The 27,328-nt window shown below is 44.6% G+C and overlaps 1 protein-coding gene across 1 annotated transcript in view; it reads left to right on the plus strand.

Annotated features, from left to right (window-relative positions):
* The window catches only part of HADHB (hydroxyacyl-CoA dehydrogenase trifunctional multienzyme complex subunit beta), a 36,676-nt gene that overhangs the window by 4,478 nt on the left and 4,870 nt on the right, over positions 1-27,328 (plus strand). The window contains exons 2-12 of the mRNA XM_062209111.1: positions 4,963-5,037; positions 5,146-5,190; positions 8,490-8,589; positions 10,362-10,406; positions 16,130-16,229; positions 21,332-21,419; positions 23,225-23,412; positions 23,716-23,896; positions 24,368-24,489; positions 27,119-27,198; positions 27,276-27,323. Coding sequence (XP_062065095.1) covers positions 4,971-5,037; positions 5,146-5,190; positions 8,490-8,589; positions 10,362-10,406; positions 16,130-16,229; positions 21,332-21,419; positions 23,225-23,412; positions 23,716-23,896; positions 24,368-24,489; positions 27,119-27,198; positions 27,276-27,323 — 1,064 coding nt within the window. The 5' untranslated portion in view covers positions 4,963-4,970. The remainder of the gene's footprint in view (positions 1-4,962; positions 5,038-5,145; positions 5,191-8,489; positions 8,590-10,361; positions 10,407-16,129; positions 16,230-21,331; positions 21,420-23,224; positions 23,413-23,715; positions 23,897-24,367; positions 24,490-27,118; positions 27,199-27,275; positions 27,324-27,328) is intronic.

Here is a 27,328-nt window from a genome sequence, read left to right on the forward strand (position 1 = left end):
TACAAAATACTGAACGGCATACCATTGTATGTTTGCATTGTAATTTGTTTTCTATTAGTGTGCATTTAGATCAGTCACACTTTTCTGTTATGACTACCTTGGGTATTTCTGTAGGCTAAAGACTTATGTATGCTATGCATACATTTTGAATATTTCTACAGGTTAGAGATCAATAAGGAATTATCCAACTCAGAAATCTGCAGTTTAAATTTTGGTAGCTGGCTACAAAATTGTCTTCCAAAAAGTCCATAGCAATTAAACTTCTATCAGTTAGTACATGGAAATGAGTATTTAGTTAAATTCATTCTTACCAAAATTGTATATTAGCCATAGTCTTAATTTTTGCCAATCTGATAACCCCAAATCTTACCTTCTTTAATTTTTGAAGAGTTTCATTGTTAGTGGGGTTGAACCTTCTTATGTTGTTTATTTGCCATTTTAATTTCTTCTGTGAATTGCTCATTTGCTCCTTTTTGCTTTTGGTCATATATCAGGAAGGAGCCTTTCAGTTGCAAGTGACAGAAAATTCAAACCGAATCTACTTATTAAAGGGAATTTATTGGCTCATAGCATGATAAGAGGATGGGTTTCAGATGGGAGCCAACCAGAGCACTGATTTCATTTTCCTGAAATTCTTGGCTCTGTCATCTTTTGGTGTCACTTGTATCCTAGGCTAGCTTTGCTTATGTTTGCAGATTGCTGTAGTCATGTCAAATCACAGATGGAAAAATTTGTGTTTCAGAATTCCAGGTAGAAGACTTGAATGTTAGAATGACTGAACAATCCCTAAATCAATAGCAGTGGTCAAGGCAATCTTGTGTGTGGTTGCTTTAGGCCTTGGCTACCTGTACCAATGATTTTGGTGGTGAGAATGAGATTATCCTGATTAGATAAGTCTTGGTGTTGGAGTAGATCATGTGTGGCAGCCATGTAATGGGATGAAAGAGATAGTGGAGCAAAACCCATAGATTCCATTACAGATTGTTGCTGTTTTTCCTGTACTTTGCACAAAATCTGTATGTATTATGGGCGTTAACCTTGTTCTGTTTTACATGTTATAAGTATTTTCCCTCATTTTATTGTTTGTCTTCTAACTTGACTTTAGTATCTTTTGCTATGTGTATATTTTAAATGTTTATATAATCAGGTCTATTAGTTATTCTTTTCTCTCTCTCTCTTTTTTTTTTTTTGACAGGCAGAGTGGATAGTGAGAGAGAGAGACAGAGAGAAAGGTCTTCCTTCCATTGGTTCACCCCTCAAATGGCCGCTACTGCCGGCGCGCTGTGCTAATCCAAAGGCAGGAGTCAGGTGCTTCTCCTGGTCTCCCATGCGGGTGCATGGCCCAAGGACCTGGGCCATCCTCCACTGCCTTCCCGGGCCACAGCAGAGAGCTGGCCTGGAAGAGGAGCAACCGGGACAGAATCTGGCGCCCCAACCGGGAATAGAACCTGGTGTGCTGGTGCCGCAGGCGGAGGATTAGCCTATTGAGCCACGGCGCCAGCCAGTTACTCTTTTCTATTGTGGCTTCTGAGTCTTGTGCCACATGTTGGAATCCCTTCTGCATCTAAGATTATAAAAATATTCTTTGCTAGAACTATTAAATTTTTTAAAATTTGTGTGCATATATATGTGTGTGTGTATATGTGGTTAGCCATTTTCCTAGTAAATTTATTGAATAATTCAGCCCCTCCCACTTCTTTGAGATGCTGCAGTTATTATATACTCAGTTTTCATACGCATGAGCGTGATTCTGAGCTTGCTCACTCCTGTCCTGCTGCCCAGTTGCTATTTATTTATGTGCTAGAACTGCTCAAGGAGTTGTAATTATTGGCGCTTTATGAAAGCTTTCTATTAGAGCAGGGTCTCCCTTTTTGTTATCAAAAGTCTCTTGACTAATTTTTATGAATTTTATTTCCAGAAGAACTTAGGGAGTTTGTGGGGCAGCCCCTTGTGACATTATAGTAGCATCTAGAAATGGTGGTGCCCGTCTCGTGAGCCTCTTTGTGCTTCCCTGGCCAGAGTCCTTTGAATAGACCTAGGCTGGTGCGGCTAGAAGTTAGACTTCATCTCTTTCCAATCCATGTATGTAACATGTGCTTTTTTTTTCTTTTTGAAAGCCATAAGGCATCTTTCTTTTGGTGTACAAAGACCCAAGAGAAGTTAAACTTTAAGACTTTTATGTTATCTATTGCCATGTATCAAATTATCCCCAAATTTATCAGGTTAAAACAAATATTTTTCACCTCCTACACTTTATGATGGCCTGACATCTGAGCCTCCTAGCAGGGTTGTTCTGACTTAGAGCATCTCATGAGGTTGCAGTTGGAATGTTGCCTGGGATTGAGGTTGCTCCTGGAACGCTGGCCAGGGTTGGAGTCCTCTGAAAGCTTGCCTGCACTAGAGGATCCACAGCCAAGATCACGCCCATGGCCCTTGGCAGGAGACGTGAGTTTTTATCACATGAGCCCCTTTGAAAGGCTGCTCTTCACATGCCAGCTGGCTTCCCTCAGAGTGAGTGATGTGAGGCAGACCAAGACGGAATCTGCAGTAACTTTTATAGTCCAATCTCAGAAGTGACATTCCATCCCTTCTGATGTAGGCTTTTGTTCACACGGACCAACCGTGCTGTAGTGTGGAGGCACCTGGACAAGGATATGAACCTGAAAGGCAGAGACTATGGGGGGCCAACTTGGACACTACCATAGCCTTCACTGGCAAATTCTGTTGAGTTTTTTAAGTTAGAACTTGTTTCAAAATTAAGGAATTATTAAAGATGTGCAGTAACAAATCTTCCACCTCATCCCCTTACTCAGCTCCCTTCCTTGCAGCCAGTAATCATTTTTAATGTTTTTGTGCTTCAAGGAGTATTTTATACTGGTACAAGGAAATGTGCATATTATTTTTCCTCTTTTAACGTGACTGACAGCATACTAATTATGGTATTTTGCACCTGACTTTCTTACTAATAGAACTTAGAAATGGTTGCATGCTGGTACATAATCATTTATCTTTTTTTTTTTTAAAGATTTATTTATTTATTTGAAAGAGTTACAGAGAGATGGAGGGGGAGAGAGAGAGAGAGTGAAAGCTTCCATTTTCTTGTTCACTCCCCAAATGTCCATAACTGCTGCAGAGCCTAGGCCAGGCCAAAACCAGGAGCCAGAAGCTTCTTCCAGGTCTCCCATGTGGGTGGCAGAGGCCCAAGTACTTGGGCCATCTTTTTTGCCTTTCCTAGGCCATTAGCAGGGAGCTGGATTGGAAGTGGAACAGCCGGGACTTGAACCAGCACCCATATAGGATGCAGGTGGTGACTTTACCTGCTACACCTCAACACTGGCCACTCATTTCCTTATTATTATTATTTTTATGATTTTATTTATTTATTTGATAGGGAGAGTAACAGACAGAGACAGGGAGAGAGAGGTCTTCCATCTGCTGGTTCACTCTCCAAATGGCTGCAACGCCAGAGCTGGGCTGATCCAAAGCCAGGAGCCAGGAGCCAAGAGCTTCTTCTGGATCTCCCACACAGGTGCAGGGGCCCAAGGACTTGGGCCATCTTCCACTCCTTTCCCAGGCCGTAGCAGAGAGCTGGATGAGAAGAGGAGCAGTTGGGACTCAAACCGGCACCCATATGGGATGCTGGCACCGCAGGTGGAGGCTTAGCACGTTACGCCACAGCGCCAGCCCCATCATTTCTTTATCTGTTAAAACTGCATAATATGTATTGCACTGGGTTGTTGTATTAGGGTTTACATGACCAATTTCCTATCTTTGGTTGTTCTAATCTTTTGTTATTAGTGACAACAAAGGTCAGGTTTCAGATGTGCAAGTAATTTCCCTGAAGTAAAATCTCAGAAGTGAGTCTGCTGGATCGGAAGTTAAGAACAGTTGTGGTTTTGACAGATCCCTGCTGAACTGCTCTCTATAGGGGTGACAGCACCGCACAGCCTTGGCAGGGCTGTGTAAGGGTGTCTGCATTCTATAACTTCCAACACGCCTGTCAGACCTCCAAGCCCTGGCCAATTTGACAGACGATTATATCTGTGTGGTTTTAATTGGAATTTCTCTTAAAAGTGGCATTGAACATCTTTTCATATATTTATGAGCAGTTTGTATTTCCTTCTTTGTAAGCAGTCTGTTCTTATTCTGTGACCGTTTGTCTACAGGTTTTTTTTTTTTTACTGATTTGAAGGAATTAGGAGTGGTGATGAATATATTTTAAATACTTTTTAATATGTAAGTTTTTAAATTTGTTATGATTTTGAAGCAATATCAGGCTTTGAAAAAAGTTGCAAGCGCAGTACAACAAACTTTTTGTCCAAGCAGCAGTTGAGAGTAAGATGCTGATGCGATGCTTCGCCATACCTGGATGTTCTCTTCAAGTGCGAAGGTTCCGCAGAGCCTCCTGTGTAGTCATGCTAGGGCTCCCAGAGGCAGGAGAGTGACAGTGGTGGATCCACGATCGTGCGCAGCGGCCTCTGCTTCTTCAGCTGCCCAGGGGAGGCGCACAAACACTGGAGTCCGGCTGCCTGAGTTCAGCTCCCTGCTCTGCCATGCGCTGCCTGGGCTCTCTGGGCAGGTCACTGCACCCTCCATGCCTCAGTTTCTCCTGTCTCGTCGAGGGGTACAGTAACCATGCCCTCTCCTTAGGTCATGGTGAGAAGCTATGTCAGTGTGGCTGTTATAATAGTGTCAATATGAGAAGAAGGATAGTTGATAATAGATTAGATTTTATAATATTTCATAGCAGCTATGGATAGGGTTATCGGATCAAAGACTACAAAATAAGGAGTCTTCAAAAATTTCATATTCTGAGAAAACAGTGCATGGCTTTCAGGTTTTATTTTGGTATCAGAATAAACTGATTTTTAAATTCTGTTTTCCACAAACTTTTTGCAGTATCCTCATATAAGCTACAAATTGTTCGAATAACCTAGAGTATACTTTTGTTTTTCTCTTTAGATTTCAGCATGACTTCCATCTTGACATATACATTTAAAAGTCTTCCCAGTACGTCAAAATGGGCTCTCCGATTTTGTAAGTTTACTTTTTTCTTTCTTTTTAAGATTAGATTTAGATTTATAAGCTTGTTGCACAGACATTGAGTGATGCTGCTTTTTGTAAACAGTTTATTTTGTCTTGCAGCTCTAAGGCCCCTGAGCTGTTCCTCCCAGCTATGGGCTGCTCCAGGTACGGTAACTTATAAAATAGTCATCAATAATTTTTTTATTTAAATGTTATATTCTGCATTTGCAAATTCTGAATAAAAATAAAAACTAGTTTTCCAGTTCTTTCCTTTGTATAAGCAGCTTGAACATGACTGTTGCCTTCAATTTAGAAAACTGTGCATCCAATGAATAATGACCTTACATTGTTTAGGAATGAACTTGGGTGTTGGCAGGGGCTGCTTTCTGGGCTTTGGAGTCCACAGTCCTGGAAGACTGGAGCCCTGGAGTCCCCATAAACCATGTTGGCCAGTAGGTTCTCTGGCTGTCAGTCCTGGTGATGATTGACCTCTGGGGGGCCAAAAATTAGCTTGAAACATTTGCAGTTGGTGATAGGCTTTCTCTATGAGTAGGCATGAATTTCAAACTTTTTTGCACCAACATAAACTTACCTTTCAGTTCCAATTTTCTGTGAACCGTATTGATTAATATATACTTATCCCAAATACAAGAGGACCTGTTAGTGAAAAGAAGTTGGTTTAGTCAATATGATGAGAAAGAATAAGGAAATGTGCTGCTTTTGATGTGGTCATTTAGCCCTCTGGTAAGTTTAGTGAGTTAGCATCTCTGGGTGATATAAACTTCTGGCAGCACCTGCTGTAAGTGTGTCCTTACTGCTACTGCTGGAACCCCCTGATGGGGCACAGGCATTTAGCTTTGGTTAAGATACTCGCATTCCCCATTGGTGGGATTCCTGACTCCAGCTTCCTGCTAATGCAGACCCAAGGGAGGTAGTGGAACTGGCACCTGTGTGGGATGCTGGCTCTGCAGACCGGAGCTTTAACCCGCTGTGCCACTAAGCTGATCCCTGAACCTAGATCTTTTAAGCTCCATTTCAGATCCTTACAGTTCATTGCTATTTTGTGCCCATGGCATTCTGGAATATATAGAAAGGTGCCATGTTCTTAGCCTTTGGGAGAGTTTTGTTGAAGCCAGGAGCTGATGTGGACAAAACAGGCTAAGAGTCATCAATACATGATGAAGAATGAATTTTTTTTAAAGATTTATTTATTTATTTGAAAGGCAGAATGATAGAGCAAGGGAGAGAGAGAGGGAGGGGGATTGTCCATTTGCTGATTCACTCCCCAAATGGCCACAATGGTCAGGGCTGGGCCAGGCCAAACCCAGGAGCCAGGAACTTGATCTCCCATGTGGGTTGAAGGGCTCAAGTAGCTTCTCACATCCTTGGTGCCCTCTCAGTGTAGGGGAATCGCAAAGTTAGGTGTGTTTTAATTGTAAGTGGTGGGCCCTCAAGTTCAAGATGAGAGGGTGCCTGTGTGCTCTGAGTGGAAAGTGTTAGGGACCGAGCAGGCAGCTCTGGGGACTGACAGCTTTTCTCTCATGCCGCTCGTGGTGTGTGCCTTTCCTGGCCTTTTTGCCTCTACTGATCTTTCTTCATTCACTCTTCTTCCTGAGCTTTCGCTGCCCCATAACTCCGCCTACAGATGACCAGTGTATCATTTCCCAGGCTCGTCCTCACGTCCTAGATTTTTCTGATTCACTAATCTGCATTTCTTTCCATGCTTCATTGCTTAGATGTCTAAGAGAGGGAACCTGGCTGGCACAACTTATCGCTTGTAGGTAAAGGACACAGGCTACTAGTTGACTGCTCTGGATTGGTGGTTATGGGTCTGTTCACCTACCCTGAAGTGAACAAGCTTTTGCCAGGGGCTTAGGGACATGGCTGCCCTTTTGGCAGAGACTGTAAGCAGGCTCATTCGGAGGGGGCTATCGGAAAGCAGCCTCTGCAAAATATGTCTCTGCTTTGCTTCTGTATTCTGAGCTTCAAATGTTTCACATCTACGCTTCCCTCCTCTTTAGAACTTTAGCTTCACATCTCTAAATATCTTCCAATGGGTATATCCACTCGAACGTCCCTCCATCATGTCAAAGTTAGCAGTTTAGATATTCATAATAAATGTCTACCACCAGCTTGAAAGAAACAGTAGTCAGAGCTGAGTCATAACGAAACCCGTCCTGGGGCCAGCGCTGTGGCATAGCAGCAGGTAAAGCTGCCGCCTGCAGTGCCAGCATCCCACATGGGCACCAGTTCAAGTCCTGGCTGCTCCACTTCCGATCTAGCGCTCTGCTATGGCCTGGGAAAGCAGTAGAAGATGGCCCAAGTCCTTGGGCCCCTGCATCCGTGTGGGAGACCCGGAAGAAACTCCTGGCTCCTGGCTTCGGATCGGCACAGCTCCAGCCATTGTAGCCAATTAGGGAGTGAACCAGTGGATGGAAGACCTCTCCCTCTCTCTCTCTGCCTCTCCTTCTCTCTCTGTGTAACTCTTTCATATAAATAAACAAATCTTTTAAAAAAAGTGTGTATCATACATGAGTGTATGCATGTGCATGCAGAAAAAGAAAAAAGGATTTGGGAGCTGGTGCTGTGGTGTGGTGGGTGGAGCTACCGCCTGCAGTGTTGGCATCCCATACAGGCGGTTGTTCCCGGCTGCTCCACTTCCAATCCAGCTCTCTGCTATGGCCTGGGAAAGCAGTAGAAGATGGTCCAAGTCCTTGGGCCCCTGCACCCATGTGGGAGACCCAGAAGAAGCTCCTGGCTCCTGGTTCAGATCAGTTCAGCTCTGGCCATTGCAGTCATTTGGGGAGTGAACCAGCAGATGGAAGACCTCTCTCTACCTCTACCTCTACCTCTACCTCTACCTCTCTCTGTAACTCTGTCTTTCAAATAAATAAATAAATCTTTAAAAAAAAAAAAAAAGATTTGAAGAAGCATGCACCAAATTAATAGCATTTACCTCTGGGAAGGAAGTAGTAAAAAGTTAGGTAAATTAAGTCAAATAGGATAAGGATGCATTCTGGGTTTTCCAGCATAGCAATAGTCACGAGCCACATGGCCTTTATTTCTACATAGAAAGGCATGAACATCAAGCTGTGTAAAGGGAACACAGTGTTAACCATGGCAGCCTCTAATATTATGGGCAGACTCACATGTAAAATTGGTTACTTCTAAAGTGCTAGGTTGTCACACTTGGTTAAAAAGAACAGTTTTGCTAATGGCATAAAAACCCTTATCATTGGGTATAATCTTTATTCACCTTGAATATTATTTAGAAACTAGTAAATGCTAGTCAATCTTGTAGCACATCCCGCCTTTTTATTTTATATTGAATTGGTTTAGTAAATGGCAAACACAACCTGGCAGTGAATGACATAATTCTTCTTAGGATGTCTGTCTTTAAAAATGTAAAAAGTCATCTGACTTCAAGTATTTCAATTAATAGTTCTTTGGACTTTTTCCTAAAGCTGTCCAGACCAAATCAAAGAAGACCTTAGCCAAACCCAACATGAGGAACATCGTGGTGGTGGATGGGGTCCGCATCCCGTTTTTGCTGTCAGGCACTTCGTAAGTATGAAACAGTCGCGGATGTATCCCCTCTGATCAGGAAATGTCAAAAGCAGTCCTGTTAGTGGAGTGATGTCTGGATGGATATCTATATTCTGGATAGAATCTCCATGGAATTATTATACAGTGAGTCAAGGGAGGGCTGAAATAATATGACAAACTTTGTTTTTTATCCTTTCTCATGAACAAGCCTAATGGTGTTTTAGCCTGAAACAGCCATATTTTGCTAGCCTAGTGTAGCTAGGCCCAGGTAGCTCACTTCCTACGTAGGCATTTTCCTCTTTGCTGGAGACAGGTGTGCTGTTTCTGTGCCTCCTTGGACTTTGAGTGCTCAGGGTGTGGGTCCAGGAGCATTTTTTAGGGCCTCTAATCCAGTGCTTTGACCTCTTGAACATGAGATTTGGAGTAGTCCAAACCCTTGGCACAGCACAACCCTGAGTGAGTGGGACCGGAATGCTTTCAGACCACCCCAGACTCCCCCAGGACCAACAGCTGAACCCTGTAGCCTTTTCTGTCTGCAAGTGAGGCTCAGTCTTTCCACTGGCTGATTGTGGACTTTGGTAACTAGGCTCAAACTGTTTGTTCTCTTTGGCCAAGGCTGTTTTAATGTTCATATTTTAAACAGACAGTCACTAATTCAAAAACTTGCTGGGGAGTATTAGAGACCTTTTAAAACTAGTGAGACCTATCTTTATGGAAGACCTGAGGTGTGTATGTTCAGTGTGGAGTACTGTGTCTAATACTGTGTGATTTGTGAAAGACCCACACCTGTACACACACCAAAGAACAAGAAGGATATATTTTTTAAATAGTTTAGAACCTAGAAGGTACTTGTATTTCCTTATCGAAGTAGTGCTATAAATCAGTGGTGGCACAGTTTCTTCATTCACTCTGTTTTATCTGTGAGTGACCCATTTAACAATGTTTCTGATCTCTTCTCTGTACTCAGACAGTAACAGTAAAACTTAGAGTCTGAAGTCTGGAGTAACTAGAAAGAGATGAGCTCCTCTTTGTACTTAGCAGTAACAAGTTAGAAAAAGAAAGTTCCATCAAGAAATATCTTTGCTAGGAAGCATGTGTGTGTGTGTGTGTGTGTAACTGTGTAGGTATTTGATTCCTCGTTTCAGCAGTTGTTAAAAAGTGTAAATGTAGGGGCAGATGTGGGGCAGCAGGCAGAGCTGCCGGCTGGGATGCCTGCGTCCCATATAGGAGTGCCTGCTTCATGTCCTGGCTCCTCTGCTTCCTATCCAGCTTCCTGCCAGTGCATCCTGGGAAAGCAACAGATGGTGACTCACCTGGGAGACCAGGATGGAGTTCTTGGCTGCTGGCTTTGGCCTGGCCCTGTCCTAGCTGTTGCAGGCATTTGGCATAGTGAACTAGCAGAAGAAAGTTGTATCTCTCTCTGCTTTTCAAATAAAAAATGAAAATAAATTTTGAAAAGCAAAGCACATTAAAATTTTTACTAAAGGAGATCTAAAAGGTAGAGTTTAGTCTTAAAGGAACTTTAACACAGTCATGCTGAACGTTATAAAGAGTTGGGTAACATTTTTATTGGATTCTTAGCAAGCTCAGTAGAAGGTAGGGCTTGCCAGATTTTTGAAGATGACAAATAGCAAAGTCACACTATTTCTTCATTTGAAATGATATGCCTTGGATAGTAAAATGCATTTGCAGCAGCATATGGTAGATGCTCTTTGGGTATTTCAAATAGAAAGGAAAAATTTTATTGGAGTTCTAGGCTTTTGGTTGAAATTATTTTTTTTTTGCCCCAGATACAAAGAACTGATGCCGCACGATTTGGCTAGAGCAGCACTTTCGTAAGTACATAGTTTCATTTTAGTTCTTGTTTCCTGATGCACTTTCCCAGTTTTTACACTTGAAATAGCATATTCTATAGAATGCTCATATCTAGCATATAGATTTTTATAGGGTTTTTGACTACTGATTAGCTCTTATTGAATCAGTTCGTTCTTCATTTTAACCGCTTGCACTCTGGAAGTTTGAGTACCTTGCAAGTGTCAGTAGTCATTACCTTGGAAACAGTCTGCAGTATCTCCGCGTGACAGTGTTCCTCCATGAGTATCCTGCCCCAGGATGAGATAGTCATCCTAAACTTTTACATATTTTTGATGATTGTCCTAGGAACTCAATTTCCATATAAGGGTGACTGAACCAATTATGTAGATATTTATCTAGAAAGAAACCTAATGATTCATATGCAAACCAAGGAAAAATAAAACAAGGAGTGAGCATTTAGCCTAGCCATTAAGACACCTGTGTTCCACACCAGGATACCTGGGTTTGAGTTCCCACTCTGCTCCCAGTTCTAGCTGCCTGTTAACTGGGAAGTAGCAGAGCTGACTCGAGCAGTTGGGTCCCTGCCATCCACCTGAAGATTTGGCTCGAGTTCTCATGGATTCAGCCTGGCCCAGCCCCATCTGTTGTGAGCGTCTGGAGAGTGAACCAGTGAATAGGATCTTTGTCTCTTTCTCTGTTTCTCAAGGAAATTTAAAAATATTTAGATATGCTTAAATGAGATCAAGGTACAAAATGTTTTTGTCTGAGTCATATAATACAAGACTGTTCCTGGGGTGGACGTAACACCGAAGGCATTATCTCATTCATTTTCCAGCGATGCCACCTGTGTCTTCACCAGCCCCAGGCTTTTCTTAGTTTAAAAGAATTCTTCCATTTACCGTTCTCCCACTTTCAACTCCGATTTTATCTCTTTTCCTCTCAGACTTCAAGCCTGTGTGAAGCATTGCTCTTCTTTCTCACACATCACTCTGCCTGATCCTGTGATCATGGTTTTCCTCTGCACTGCTGTCCAAAGCCGTGCTGCGGACGCTTCTCCGGCACTCTGTACACCAGTCTTCTGGCAGGCCCTGGCCCTGGGCTGTGTCGCACGTGACACTGTCAGTCTCAGAACTGTCTTCCTTTGACTTCTTAGTGTTATACCTCTATGGTTTTCCTTCTGTTTCCTGACTGACTCTGAAAGAAAAAAAAAGGAAATCTTAATCTTTTTCAAGGGTATTTTGCAAGTTTGAGTCCTTAGAATTTGCATTTCTCTGTATGTACACTTTCCCATTAAAATCTCAACTGCTAGAGGCAGGCATCTGGTGCAACAGTTAAGGTACTGCTCAGGCTGCCTGCATCCCATATTGGTGTGCCTGGCTTTGAGTCCCAGTTCTGCATCCAATGGTAGCTTCCTGCTCATGTGCGCTCGAAGCAGCAGATGACGGCTCAAGTATTTGGATCTCTGCCGCTCAAGTGGGAGATCTGGATTGAGTTTCTGGCTGCTGGCTTCAACCTGACCCAGGCCTGGTCCAACCCTGGCTCAGCCCCAGGTTTTGAGGGCCTTGGGAGAGTGAACCAGCAGATGGAAGATCTCTGACTCTCTGCCTTTCAAGTAAACAAAAGTAAACTTTAAAAATTTCTTAGAGAATTTCAACTACTTAATCTTTATTTTTTAAATGTATATGACTCCCAAATCTTTAAATATGACCTCTTTTCTTAGACACCTCAAGTTCAGCTTATAAAAACCAAAATTAACTTTTCCCCAAAGCTGACATATTTTCCCATTTCTCATCATGGTGCTATTTTAAACCCAGGCTGGAAGTTTGCAAATTTTTCTTCAACTTTTTATTTTGGAAAATGTCTGATATATAAGGTAAAATTGAAATGACAACACAATGAACATCTAAATACCCCACACCTAGGTCTCTAATTGCTACCATGCTGCCACATTTGCTGTATCTCAGTTGAACTATTTGCCAGTCAGCTGCAGATACCACACTTCAGTCCTAAACACACAAGCATTTTTCTTCTAAGAATAGGACCTCTGGGACCGCCGCTGTGGCATAGTAGGCTAAGCCTCCACCTGTGACACTGGCATCCTCTGTGGGTGCCAGTTTGTGTCCCGGCTGCTCCTCTTACTATTCAGCTCTCTGCTTATGGCCTGGGAAAACAGAAGATGGCCCATGTGTTTGGACCCCTATGCCCGTGTGGAAGACCCAAAAGAAGCTCCTGGCTCCTGGCTTCGAATCAGCCCAGCTCTGGCTGTTGCAGCCATTTGAGGAATGAACAAACAGATGGAAGACCTCTAACTCTGCCTCTCAAATAAATAAATAAAATCTTAAAAAAAAAAAAAAGAAAGAAAGAATAGGACCTTCCCTTATAGCTATAGTACCCTTACTGTAGCCAAGAAGATAACAATAATTCCATGGTAACTTCCAGTATCTAGTTCATGTTCACATCATCTTAAATTATTTCAAGAATGCCTTTTAAAAAAAAATTTAAACCAGGACTTAATCATGATTCATATTACAAATGTGTCTCTTTAACCCCTCTCTTTTAAAAAAAATTTTTTTTTGTTTATTTGAAAGGCAGAGTTAGAGTTAGAGAGAGAGAGAGGGAGAGACATAGGGAAAGAAATCTTCCATCTGCTGATTGACTTCCCAAATGGTTACAAAGGCTAGGGCTGGGCAAGACCAAACCCAAGATCCAGGAACTCCATCCGGGTCTCCCATGTGGGTACAAGGGCTCACACACACAAACCATCTTCCGCTGCTTTCCCAGATGCATTAGCAGGGAGCTTCATAGGAAGTAGAGCAGCCAGGACCTAACCAGTGCCCAGTTGGATGCCAGCATCACAGGCTGTGGCTTTACCTGCTATATAAGAGTCTCTTGAATTGCTTTTGATTTAGAACATTTTCTTTCTGTTCCCTCCCTGCCTGACATTGACTTTGTACAAAGTCTTGGCAGCTGTCCCATAGAATTTCCTGCTTTCTGGATGTTTCTTCATGATGAGATTTAACTTTGCTCTCTCTGAATTTCTTGTAAACTGAGAGTTAGCTTAGATTTTTGGAAAAGAACGCTTTATGGATAAGGCAGTGCATCATACTACATTAAGAGGTACATGATTGGGCCAGCACTGTGGCATAGCAGCTGAAGCTGCCACCCACAGCACCAATATCCCATATGGACACTGATTCTTGTCCCACCTGTTCCACTTCTGGTCCAGCTCCCTCTTAATGGCCTGGGAAAAGCAACAAAAGATGGCCCAAGTGTTTGGACCCCTGCTACCCACGGGAGAGATCTGGATCAAGCTCTTGGCTTCAGCCTGGCCTTGCCCCGGCTGTTGCAACCATCTGGGGAGTGAACCAGTGGATGGAAGATTCTTCCTCTCTCTCTCCCCACCTCTGTATTAATTAAATAATTTCAATTAAATAAATAAATTTTATTTTTATTATTATTTTTTTTAGAATAAGAGGCTTATGTATAATGCTGAACCTGGCCTCTTGGTCATGGTGGTCAGACTGCCAGATCTTTTGGTTTCAAGGTACTCGCTTTCCTTTGTAATTCACAAGTAATCTATAAAGTGATATCTTAGCACCATGCAAATATCTGATTCCCCAATAATCTGGTTTTTTTTAAATTTTTATTTATTTATTTGAGAGGTAAGTTACAGACAATGAGAGGAAGAGACAGAGAGAAAGTTCTTCTATCCATTGGTTTACTCCCCAAATAGCTGCAACAGCCAGCCGGAGCTGTGCCAATCTGAAGCCAGGAGCCAGGAGCTTCTTCTGGGTCTGTCATGTGGGTGCAGGGGCCCAAGCACTTGGACCATCTTCTACTGCTTTCCCAGGCCATAACAGAGAGCTGGATTGGAAGAGGAGCAGCTGGGACTAGAACTGGCGTCCATATGGGATGACGACACCACAGGCAGAGGATTAACCTGCGCCATGACAGCACCCCAATAATGAATAACTTTTTAGCATCCATTGATAATTTTTGGGCTGAATCACTTGTTACGTTAGAGATCACAAATTTGTGATTTTTCTGTTATTGCCCCTGTATTAACTAGTGGGCATTTTTCTTTAAAGCACAGCTTTCACTTTATTTATTTATTTGTTTATTTTTGATTGATGAGGATTTATAAATTTTTATTTTTTGAGCAATAGCCAAGCTCAATCATTATTCTTTTCAAAATTTGGATTATTGTACATTTTATCATGGAAGCTCCGTCAAGTTGGCTCTTTTTGTCCCTTTTGCTTTATTTTTAGGGTAATTTGCATACAGTAAAATATATAGATTTTAAGTGTATAATTTGTTGAGTTTTGACAACTCTATATTCCAGAGTTCCTGTGTGTGATATAGTCCTATCTGTCTTTGAGTGTTGTTTATCTTCAGCACGAAAAGGATGAATGAGATTGGTTTCAGACTTGTTTCAGTTGTTTTCATTACAAACCAAGTATAGGTTTAAGAACACTCATTCCTATTGGAGTGTTACTACCTCTAGGTTTTTTGTTTTGTTTTGTTTTGAGATTTATTTATGTGTTTATTTAAAAGAGCTGCAAAGAAAGAGATGGGGAGATGTCTTCCATCTACTGGTTCATTCCCCAAATGACTGCAAAAGCCAAGGCTGGGCTTAGGCTGAAGCCAGGAGCCTGGAACTCCGTTTGGGTCTCCCGTGTGGATCCCAGGGGTCCAAGCACTCGGGCCATCTTCCGCGCCTTCCCAGGCACATCAGCAGGAAGCTGGATTGGAGGCAGAACAGCTGGGATTCAAACCAGCGCTCATATAGGATGCCAGTGTTGCAAGAGGCAGCTTAACCTGCTGTGCTACAGTATCGGCCCCTACTTCTAGTTTCTATCCTAGAGTATATACAAGAAGTCTAGAGTACATACAAATTTATGGAGAATGTATATTATGAAAAAAATTCATGAGTTTCAATATTTTTGCACCAAAATAAACATTCAGTTCCATTTTCCCACACACTTTTTGAAGTACTCTTGTGTATTATTTCAAGTATGTGTTTATGATGATATTTCAAATTTAAATTTAACAGGACCAGGACTTTATTTCTTCTCTTTGATTTTGTATTTGTATCTGTCTTTCTCTTTTTACTGAAAACTGGTTCCTGCTAACATTTATGTACTTACTTACCCATTTTTATCCTATTCCAAATCATTTCTTTTTCCTCTGTAATTTCTCATTACCAATTGAGCATCAAATGTTGACTTTTTAAATCATTGATTTATTTCTCCTTTGATAAGGTGGTAAATGCTTGTCAAATTAAGCGATAGTCTCTGGGTGGGCATTTGGCTTACTGGTTCAGACGCCAGTTACGACAGCCGTATTCCATATTGAAGCACCTGGGCTTGATGCCCTCCTTCAGCTCCTGACGTCAGCTCTCTGCTAGTGCAGACTGTGGGAGGCAGCAGGTGATGGCTCAACTCGTCGGGTCTCTGCCACCACGTGGGAGACCTGGATTACGTGACCGGCTCCTAGCTTCAGCCCAGCCAATCCCTGCAGTCAGAGGCATCTGGGGAGCAAAGCAGTGGTTAGGAGCATGTGCGCACTCTCTGCCTGTCTATCTTTCTCTGCCTCTGATAAATAATAATTTTAAAATAAGATATAGTCTCTGCCCTTGTAAATCCAGTGCTTACCCTTTAAAGATGTACAGTGTTTTACATGATGATCTCTGGCAGTACCTTGATGTCTGAAATTTGTCTTTGCTCTGGATCTCTGCTTTCAGGGGCTTGTTGCATCGGACCAATGTCCCAAAGGAAGTTGTTGATTATATCATCTTTGGCACAGTCATTCAGGAAGTAAAAACAAGCAATGTTGCTAGAGAGGTAAGTAAAGCAAACTTTATGTTGTTTAAATAGGGTCCGCTGTTTGATGTAGTGGGTAAGATAATGGTTCAGATGGCCCACGTCCCATATCAGGATACTTGGGTTTGATCCCAGCCCCCACTCAGCTCCCTGCCATTGTAGACCCGGGGAGTCAGCAGTGATGGATCAAGTAATTTGATTCCTGCCAACCATGTGGGAGAACTAGAGTGAGTGCTTAGCTCCTGGCTCCAGCCCCAGCCAGTAGGCCATTGCAGACAGTGGGGAGTGACCCAGGGAGTGACAGATGGGAGCTGTCTCTGGGGAACAAAAAGAAGAGATAGGGATTGGTAGGAGAACCAATTTAAGTTTCAACTAATGTAATTTACTGTTTTTTTTTTTTTAAAGATATTTATTTATTTATTTGAGAGGTAGATTATAGACAGAGAGAGGGAGAGACAGAGAGAAACATCTTCCATCTGCTGGTTCACTCCCCAAATGGCTATAATGGCTAGAGCTGAGCCAGTCCACAGTCAGGAGCTTCTTCCTGGTCTCCCACATGGGTGCAGGGGCCCAAGCACTTGGGCCATCTTCTACTGCCTTCCCAGGCCATAAGCAGAGATCTGGATCGGAAGAGGAGCAGCTGGGACTCGAACTGGTGCCCATATGGGATGCCAGCCCCACAGGTGGAGGCTTAGCCTACTATGCCACAGTGCCGGTCCCTATAACTTTTTTTTTTTTTAAGATTTATTTATTTATTTGAAAGAGTTACACAGAGAGAGAAGGAGAGGCAGAGAGAGAGAGAGAGAAGTCTTCCATCCGCTGGTTCACTCCCTAGTTGGCCACAACGGCCAGAGCTGCACCAATCTGAAGCCAGAAGCCAGCAGCTTCTTCCGGATCTCCCATGTGGGTGCAGGGGCCCAAGGACTTGGGCCATCTTCCACTGTTCTTCAGGCCATAGCAGAGAGCTGGATCGTAAGTGGAGCAGCCTGGACTTGAACCAGCGTCCATATGGGATGCCAGCACTGCAGGCGGCAGCTTTACCCTCTACGCCACAGCGCCGGCTGCTATAATTTACTTTTTAACAACTTTAAAATCTGAGTAAAGTTACATTTGACTTAAAATGTGATTTTACAATTTGAATAATAGTATTTAAAAGAATTATATTATGAATCAAATGATACAAACTATATTAACATGTATTCATACTTTACAATAAATAAGTTATTTGGGCAGGTTTAGGAAGTGTTCATATGTCTGTCTGTCATTTTAGAAAGATAGAGATTATGCCACAGTGTGGCTGATACTACTTTTAGTAACGTTAAATATCATGGCTTCTAATTAATTTAACATTTCAGCATTTTCCGAGTCATTTTAAGGCTTAGTTTTTGTCGGGTGGAGGTAACCTTGCTCGTTCTTGTTCTCACTGCCTAGATGACACACGGTGGTGTTTTGTAAGCCGTCTCACAGGAGTTCACCTTTACCCTAGTTGGCATGGCTCCAGGAGGTGTTGGGCAACCGGGACTAAGACAGGCCTGGGCACAGCTGCCACGTGTCCTGCAGACATCTCACCGTGAATAGTTCCAGCGTGTCTTTGGTGCTTGCTCTCACTTTGAAAGTGCTTATTTGGGTAAAGTTCAATCTTCAGCCCATGTCAGTGGCCGAGTGCTTTGCTCAGTTCGGGTCTGTGCCTGCCACACTGCAGGGCTCAGGGTAGTCGTGAGGGTAACAGCTGAGAGAAGAGAGCGGAGGGGCAGACTGAAAGCAAGGGTTCTGCTCCTTTTGCCTGTGGGCAGTGCTGAAGGCCTGTCCTGCACAAGCCCACAGAGAGCAGGTGTTTGTTGTCGGGGCACAGGGAAGAGTTAAGAACGGATAGAAGTTGGTTTCCCTCCGGAATCTCTTTTTCCCGGAACCTACAGGTTGCTGAGTGTGTCAGATGCACCAGTTTCATGAGCGCATCCAGCCATGAGGTGGATCATAATACATTTTCAACCTTTACATCCTGAAAATAAGTGACTTTTAATAGAGCATTTAAAAACTAAATACTAAATCTGTTTCATTTATATCCTTATTCTTTCTTAAGATGGAAGTCATAATGTTCTGTAAGTGTTTCTCTGGAAATTTTACATGTATGTGCGGATCTCAGCTGATTGGCAGCGAGCTAGGGCCCCTCCCATGCCCTCTCCCAACACCAGCAGGGCTGGTGCTGGTGATACTTTGGGGACTGCAGGTCATTTCTGTGGTAACTGGAGCGAAGGTAGAGTGGAGGGCATGGATATGTTACGAGAATGTCCCTTCAAAGTTGTATCGCGACTTAAAAGCTAACGTTTCCAGCTAAGGAATTTCTTTAGGGCCTGTCGTCCGCAGTAATGATGTCAACGAGAAATCCTAAAAGGCGTCCGGTGTTTCATGAACCTGACTTTGCTGGAAACGCTGTTCTCCAGCTCAGCCAGAGGCCTCGTCATCTTCCTTTGCCCTTGGCGCCTCGAGAGCTGTTCAGACTTTAAATAGAAGCCTGAGGACAAGGGTCACCAGCACCACTTCTATTTAAAGCTGCCTCAATCCTGAGGGGCAGCCGGAGCCAGGGGTGACGCGTGCTAGCGAGGCCCTCGTGAGGATCAGGCCATTGCAACCCGAGTGCCTTTGACACTTGCCCCATTGTGGCGCCCTGTCCTGACCCTGAACTCTGGCCTCCATCTCCCTTCCCTGTTGGTTTATGTGGGGAGGCTGACGTGCAGTTGCCAGGTGATAGCTGTCAGTCCAGTCAGTCGGGCATTTCGTGTCAGGCCAACCTGGAAAGATCAGAATGGGAGGGTGTTGCAAGTACACTGTACTTCTGCAGATTGTGGTGTATAAAGGTAACACAAGTATAAAAGGAAAAATCAGTAAAGAAACATGGAGCCTCTTTAACCTAGACTTTGAAAACGTGTAGTTTAGCAAATTTATCAAACTGTTGGGGAAATTGTGTTCTGGGGAGAAAGAGTTTCAGAAAAAGCCCACTGAAAATGAATCCCTGTGATGGAGTTCAGAATTTCATAGTAAATGGGTGAGCAGGGGTACAGGTTTGGGGATTTGTTTTTTTTTTTTTTCCTTAAAGATTTATTTATCTATTTGAAAAGCAGAGTTACAGAGAGGCAGAGAGAGAGAGAGAGAGAGAGAGGTCTTGCATCCACTGGTTCACTCCACCAATGGCCACAACAGCCAGAGCTACACTGATCCAAAGCCAGGAGCCAGGAGCTTTTTCCGGGTCTCCAATGTGGGTTCAGGGGCCCAAGCACTTGGGCCATCTTCCACTCCTTTCCCAGACCATAGTAGAGCGCTGGTTCAGAAGTGGAGCAGCCGGACTCAAACAGGCACCTATATGGGGTGCTGGCACTGCAGGTGGGGGCTTTACCTACTACACCACAGCCACAGCCCCATGAGCTTTGTTTTTGAGAATGAAAATTTAACATTATAAAAGTAAATATTTTATAATTACACCTGTGCATTGATTCTATAGTTGTTGGTTTTTTGTTTTTTTGGTTGGTTTTTTTTTTTTTTTTTTTTGAGATTTTTTTTATTAATATGAAAGTCAAAGTTAGAGAGACAGGGAGAGACAGAGAACAATCTTTCTTCCACTGGTTTACTCCTCAAATGGCCACAACAGCCAGGGCTAGGCCAGATGGAAGCCAGGAGCCAGGAGCTTCATTGGGATCTCCTAGGGGGTGACAGGGACCCAAGCACTTAGTTCTTACTTAGCACCAAGCCGTCATGTGCTGCCTTCCAGGATGCACACTCATAAGAAGTGGAATTGGACCCCAGGACTCCAGTATGGGGTGTGAGTGACCCAAGTGGTGTCTGTTTTTTGTTTTTAAGGTTTATTTCCTTAATTATTTGAAATACAGTGTGACAGAAACAGGGAAGTGGGGGGCAGAGCTCTTCCATCTGCTGGCTCATTCCCCAAATGGCTGCAATGATCAGGGCTAATCTGGGCCAAATCCAGGAGCCTAGAACTCTATCCGGGTCTTCCACATGGGTGCCAGAGGCCCAAGCACTTGGACCATCATCCACTGCTTTCTCAGACCGTTAGCAGGGAGCTGGATCAGAAGTAGAGCATCCGGGCCTCAACTGGCACTCCAGTATGGGATGCCAGTGTCACAGGCAGCGGCTTAACCTGCTACACCACAATCCCAGCCCCACCAAACGGCATCCTAACCACTGAGCCTTGCATTAATTCTTTACATCAGTAAAAATGAAGTCAGGCATTGATTTCTTTTCTTTTTTTTTTTTTTGCAGCAGTAAATAGTGCAATTTCCTCAGTTGTACAATAAAAATCATAGATGTACGCATTTCATGGTTGGCCTTTATGGAGGCCATGTTTTGCAAGAGTAATGGAGGGCCTGAGTTTCTCTCAGTGCCCCTCAAATTGCAGAGGATTCTCTCTATGAATCTGCAGCTGTGTCGTTATCCTGGCCAGTTTCCTCTTCCCAGTGGTGAATTGGTCTGACCCTTATTCGTCAGAGACTTGTAACTCAGGCAGCTCTCCAGAGTGTCTTTCATCAGCGTGCACTCGCATGTGTTTGGCAAGTTTGCCATCTCTGGTTTGCGCTGGGCGTGCAGTGCTGGGAGCCGCCGCCTGGCAGGGAGGGGCGGTGCGTGGCAAGCAGTGCTGAGTGGCAACTCTGTTGGTGAGTGGGCAGTTCCTCAGTGATCATTGTCATATCTCATGGCTTCAGCTTTGCTGCTAAACCTAACGACTCACAGGGACACAGGTTCTGAGACCCCACCCCCACCCCATCACCTTTATCCTTCTATGCAGTGTATGCATCACACCTGCTTTCAGTGTATTTGAAAAGTTGAAAAATGCAAGTCAAATTGCATACTGATACCCTCGAAGGTTCTGAGCAAAGCGTGACAGGCGGTTTAGAAGAGCGTGGCAGCCCTGTTTGGTGCCCGAGAAACTGGGCTCCTGGGAGCTGCACAGGTGCCTGTCAGTGAGTGGCAGATGAAAGATCAGTAAGCCATTTCTGTGATGGGCTAAATTGCCTTTTAAATGCTGCTCTGGAGAATAAGGAAGCAGTGCTCAGAGTATCGTCCCCTACCGCCCTTCCTTTGTGATGATCATCTGTTCACTGTGTCTCCTGCAGGCTGCCCTCGGAGCTGGCTTCTCTGACAAGACGCCTGCTCACACTGTCACCATGGCGTGCATCTCCGCCAACCAGGCCATGACCACAGGTACGTATGACTGGAAGCGGGAGGTGCGTGCTAGCCCTCTTCCTTTGTCTTTCACGTAATCATCGAAAATAGTCTTGCATCGATGCCTACATTTGTCTATGCTTGCTTGTGTGTTTGAAAGAGTTTCAGAAAGAGAGGGAGAAACAGAGAGAGATCTTCCTTCTACTGGTTCTTTTCCCCAAATGCCCTTGACAGCCAGGGCTGGGCCAGGCCGGAGCCAGGAGCTTCATCAGGATCTCATTCATTAGGTGCAGGGACCCAAGTACTTGGGCCGCCTTTTGCTGCTTTTCCTTGGGCACATTAGCAGGGAGCTGGATTGGAAGTGGAGCAGCCAAGACATGAATCAGCGCTCATGTGGGATGCCGGCAATGGTGTAACCCACTACTCCACAGTGCTGTCCCCTACATTTGCATTTTTCAGTGTGACCCTATTTAGGGGCTAACACCGTTTGTGGCCACCACGTGGCTGGGGCCTGAGGAAAGATGTTATAAAAAGTGACGAAAAGAATCTGTATGAAAAGACTAGCTGGCGTTGAAAAGCCTCGGTTCTAGACAGTGGTTCTCGACTTCTTCCTCGCCCTGCATGCCGGGGGACTCGGTCGTCAGCACAGGTGCTCCATCGTGGTGGGTGTGGCTGCTGCAGGGATCATCAGCTGCCGCAGAACCGAGGGCTGGAATCCTGGGTCCTGAAGGATTGGGCCCCAGAGGACTCAGCATGATAACAGCCCACAGAGGTGCAGTGCTCCATCACTGCTGCGGCTGGAAGCCTACAGCTTGGGAGACCAGGAGAAGCGCCTGGCTCCTGCCTTCGGATCAGCGAGATGCGCCGCGGCCATTGGAGGGTGAACCAACGGCAAAAAGGAAGACCTTTCTCTCTGTCTCTCTCTCTCTCTCTCTCTCTCTCACTATCCACTCTGCCTGTCAAAAAATAAAAAAATAAAATAAAATAAATGCTACAGCTTGGGACCAGCATGTGATATAGTGGGTAAAGCTGCCGCCTGTGGCTGCTGCACTTCCAACCCAGCCCTGGCTGTTGTGGCCATTTGGGGAGTGAACCAGTAGATGGAAGACCTCTCTCTCTCTCTTTATGTAACTCTGCCTTTCAAATGAATGAAATAAATAATTAAAAATAAATAAGTAAATGTTACAACTGCTTCCTTTACATTCTTCTTATATCTTTGGCATTCTTATAAACCATTGCAACTTCTCCTAACAAGCTTAAGCAAAGTTGTGTGACATTTTGTAGATCTACATGAGATCTGGTTTGAGTTCCCAGATCCTGGCTGTGGCCTGATGCAGCCCTTGCCATAGCAGGCAAAGTTTGGGGAGTGAACCAGTAGTTGACAGCTCTCTGTCTCTGCCTCTTCAATAAACAAATAATTAGAAATTTATAACTAAACAATGAAATTCTCTTTAAAAAAAACTTAGAGCCAGTGCTGTGGCACTGCAGGTTAAGCTGCCAGCTGCAGTGCTGGCGTCCCATGTGGGTGTCTGTTTGAGTCCCAGCTGCTCCACTTCCGATCCAGCTCCCTGCTCTGGCCTGGGAAGCAGCTGAAGATGGCCCAAGTCCTCGGGCCCCTGCACCCGCGTGGGAGACCTGGAAGAAGGTCTTGGCTTTGGCCTGGCCCAGTTACAGCCATTTGGGGAGTGAACCAGCAGATCGAAGATCTCTCTATGTCTCTGTCACTTCCTCTCTCTCTAATTCTGACTTATAAAAAAGAATATTTTTTTTAAAAAAAAGCTTAAAACTCAGTAGTAAATTCTTTTCTGCAAAAGATGTTCATGTGTGTGCGACCGTGCCCGCAGGTGTTGGCTTGATTGCTTCCGGCCAGTGTGATGTCGTTGTGGCAGGAGGTGTGGAATTAATGTCTGATGTCCCTATTCGTCACTCAAGAAAAATGAGGAAGATGATGCTTGACCTCAATAAGGCCAAGACTCTGGGCCAGCGACTGTCTGTGATCTCTAAATTCCGATTAAATTTCCTGTCGCCTGAGGTACGACTTGTGAACTTACTGTGGATAGACTTGTCTCCAGAGCACCCCGCTGCAGAGGTTTAGAACTAGGTGCCACAGCCCAGGGTTTGGCCTTGCTCCTCGTAGTTACAGAGCAGGGGGAGGTGTGGTTGCCCTGGAGCAAGGTATTAGAGGATGTGAGTGCTGAGCCCTCTGCAGAGAGGCCCCACAGAGCGTGCCTGATAGCCGGGGAGCAGCAGACCCGCTTTCCCCTGGGGCACGCAGTCCTGCGAGTCCTACTTCACCTGTTCACTGTGTACTTGGTCCTCACGTCTCCATCCCCAGCTCCCCGCCGTGGCCGAGTTCTCCACCAGTGAGACCATGGGCCACTCCGCAGACCGACTGGCTGCTGCCTTCGCTGTGTCTCGGCTGGAGCAGGACGAGTACGCACTGCGCTCTCACACGCTGGCCAAGAAGGCGCAGGACCAGGGGCTCCTGTCCGATGTCGTGCCCTTTAAAGTGCCAGGTAAAGCAAGCTGCCTTGTGGACTTCCAGGTGGCCGCAAACACTCCCAAAACTCACAAAACTCCAAGTGACTTTTCAGCAAGCCTTTTGGTTCTGTTTTAAACCCTCAGCCTTTATTCCTAAACAGAGAGTCGAGACTTGGTTGAGGTTGTGACGTCAGGTGAACACTGGGATCGATGTGAGATCTTCCGTGCATGCCCACTTTTAAAATTCCAGATTCCTCCAACTTCTGTACAGAATAGCCAGATGGGAGTGAATTCTGTAAGACAGGGTGTCCTTTTTATTAAACCACTCCGTTGCCTTTTCGCTTGTCTTAGGGGTTTAGTTTAAAATGTGATAATCTCATGGTAACTGTAAAAGGCTTTCTAGTGAGTAGTTGAGGTTCATCTGGCATAATTTTTAAAGCCTGTTTCTCTGGACAGCTTACACACGCCTATAGTTCCTTAGAGTTAAAAAGTCTGTGTTTCTGTAGGAAAAGATACTGTCACCAAAGACAATGGCATCCGTCCTTCCTCCCTGGAGCAGATGGCCAAACTGAAGCCTGCCTTCATCAAGCCCTACGGCACCGTGACAGCTGCGAACTCCTCTTTCCTGGTAGCTACCGCTGCTGTTTGTGTTTCTGCACTCTCAATGGAAAAGCTTAAAGGAGATTTATTTGTGGGTATTAGGAGCAGAGGCTTAACAATCAAGTCATTCATGCTGGAGATAAGGTGACAAGAGAATCATTAAACAGGATGCACAGTAGTTTCAGGGCGTGAGACTTCCTCTGATCCAGCCACGCTGCTGTTACGATACAAAAGCTGTGCTTTTCAGAAAACTTGTACTGCCCACGCAAAACATTAGGAATGTGAGAGAGATGGTTGTGATGCGGTGAGAAAGTGCTGTGGGGGTTGTGTGGGCCAGTGGAGAAAATAAACAAAGGACCCTGACTCAGACAGGGGTCAGAGTGCAGTGAGCAGCTCTCCCAGGGAGGGGAAAAGCTGGTTTCAGAAGTGTAACACAGGCCTTTCTAGGCCAGGGGAGCAGCAAATGCATCCCAGGAGATCTGAGGACAAGGGCCTCTTCCGGGAGAAGCCTGGGTACAGCATAGGATACGAACTGGGTGGGGAGTCATAGAGGATATGGAAAAGTAGGCAGAAGGAGTAACAGGATACTTCTGCCAACCCTGAGAGCTAGAAAATTCTGAGGTTTTCTACTGACCTCAAAATTATTTCCTGGAGCTGCCATGAAATGAATCTAGCCCCCTTTTCTCACTTGTGTGCGCGCGGCTTCATAGCCTTCCTTGCTTGTTTGCCGCCTCCTTAGTGAACCGTCTATACTAGTTCTGCTGTGCTTGTCAGATGTGTGTCTCCTGCCATCCTGGGTGTGGCCTTTGGCTATTATCTGACTGGTCAATGTTTGTTTTACATTACAACTCCCCTGTCCAGCCATAAAGTCTGGAGATAGAATTGCCCACGGTGAGTGACCAGTGCCTGTCATCGATGGGCTAGGTGGAGGCCCCTGGACTGGCTCGGACAGCCTGGTACGCCATCTGTGAAGCCAAGCAGCAAAGGGCTGGTCATTCCCAGAGCTGACTGGATGGCAGGGCCACGTGGTGTGGGCTTAACTCATCAGGGCTGAGTCCCCTTGACCACTTCTGGGGTTCACTCAGCGAATGTCAGAGACACAGATCACAGGTACATTGGTTTTTAGAAATGGCTAGTGCACCACACTCATTATCATTGTAACTCACACAATGGCGCAGTGACCATACTATTACTGGAGTAGCACAAGCTCCTGTTGAGCAGTGCCCTGTGTGTCCCGTCTTTATGTCCCTCCTGTTGGTGGCTGTGGTTTCTTCAGGGTTGCTGAGTTAACAAAACTGTAGGCGGGTGTGGTAGAACTTGTTTTGATTTTGCAAACTGTACAGAGTAGTTTCTCTGGAGTTTTGAATTTTAGGGGCAGCTCTTGTTTTTGAAATAATGGTAAAAGGCTTTTTGCCCTCAGCGGTATTCCTTTTGTGGCCTCCAAATTCTCAGTTGTCATTTGGGAAAAGACATATGCGGTGTGTCCCTAGAAGGCAGGCCTTTATTCTGATGCTTTGATTTGCTTGCTGTGAAGTCTAGAACCAGAAGAAAATCACCTAAAATCAGCAGGCTTGAGCAGCTAAGAAATAACCCAGGTATTTAGACATAACTGAATAAATGAGAAATGATTCTAATTTTAAAAATCCTACTCTGTGCCAAAAGCAAAAAAATAAAAAAAAAAAAAACACCGTATATTTCTTTTCTTTTCTTTTTTTTTTTTTTTTGTAAAGATTTATTTGTTTATTAGAAAGGCAAAGAGTTACAGAGAGGAAGAGACAGAGAGAGAGAGAAAGAGAGATTTTTCCATCTGCTGGTTCACTTCCCAAATGGCCGCAACAGCCAGAGCTGGGCCTGTCAGGAGCCAGGAGCTTCTTCCAGGTCTCCCATGTGGGTGCAGGGGCCCAAGCACTTGGGCCATCCTCCACTGCTTTCCCAGGCCATAGCAGAGAGCTGGATCAGAAGTGGAGCAGATGAGACTTGAACCAGTGCCCATATGGGATGCTGGCACTTCAGGTGGCAGCTTTACCTGCTATGCCACAGCGCTGGCCCCCAAAAAGCCCACATATTTCTTTTTTTTTTTTTTTTAAGATTTTATTTATTTTATTTGAGAGTTAGAGTTACAGACAGTGAGAGGGAGAGACAGAGAGAAAGGTCTTCCTTCCATTGGTTAACTCCCGAAATGGCCACAACGGTCGGAGCTGCAATGATTTGAAGCCAGGAGATGGGAGCTTCTTCCCGGTCTCCCATACAAGTTTGGGCCATCTTCTACTGCTTTCCCAGGCCATAGCAGAGAGCTAGACTGGAAGTGGAGCAGCCGAGACTAGAACCGGCGCCCATATGGGATGCTGGCACTGCAGGCAGAGGATTATCCTACTGTGCCACGGCGCCGGCCCCATAAGCCCACATATTTCTAAAGTTACCTCTTCTGTTTATCTATTTTAGCACTTGTGATACTTTCTGAGCAGGCCCCCTCCCCCTCCTCCAGAAGTGGGTCAGTGTGTGTTTGAATGGCGATTTAATGATGGAGCAGAGAAGTCAGGGTTGTTCTCTGGAATCATTGTTTAAGTGTGATGAGTTTGTAGATTCTGGAACAGGACTGAGAAGATGACTCCAGGCAAGCTAAAGAATTGAGCGATGTTGTCTGGGTGACTTTTCAGACCGATGGTGCGTCCGCAATGCTGATTATGGCAGAGGAAAAGGCTCTGGCTATGGGTTATAAGCCGAAGGCCTATTTGAGGTAAGGTAAAGCATTCGAGCGCATTGTCTTGTTTCATTGTGTCACTGCTGGAGCTGACCCCTCTGTTCTTCTCCCAGGGATTTTGTGTATGTGTCCCAGGATCCGAAAGATCAACTCCTACTTGGGTAGG

Source organism: Lepus europaeus, chromosome 13 (genome assembly GCF_033115175.1).
Source record: "Lepus europaeus isolate LE1 chromosome 13, mLepTim1.pri, whole genome shotgun sequence".
NCBI lineage: Eukaryota > Metazoa > Chordata > Mammalia > Lagomorpha > Leporidae > Lepus > Lepus europaeus.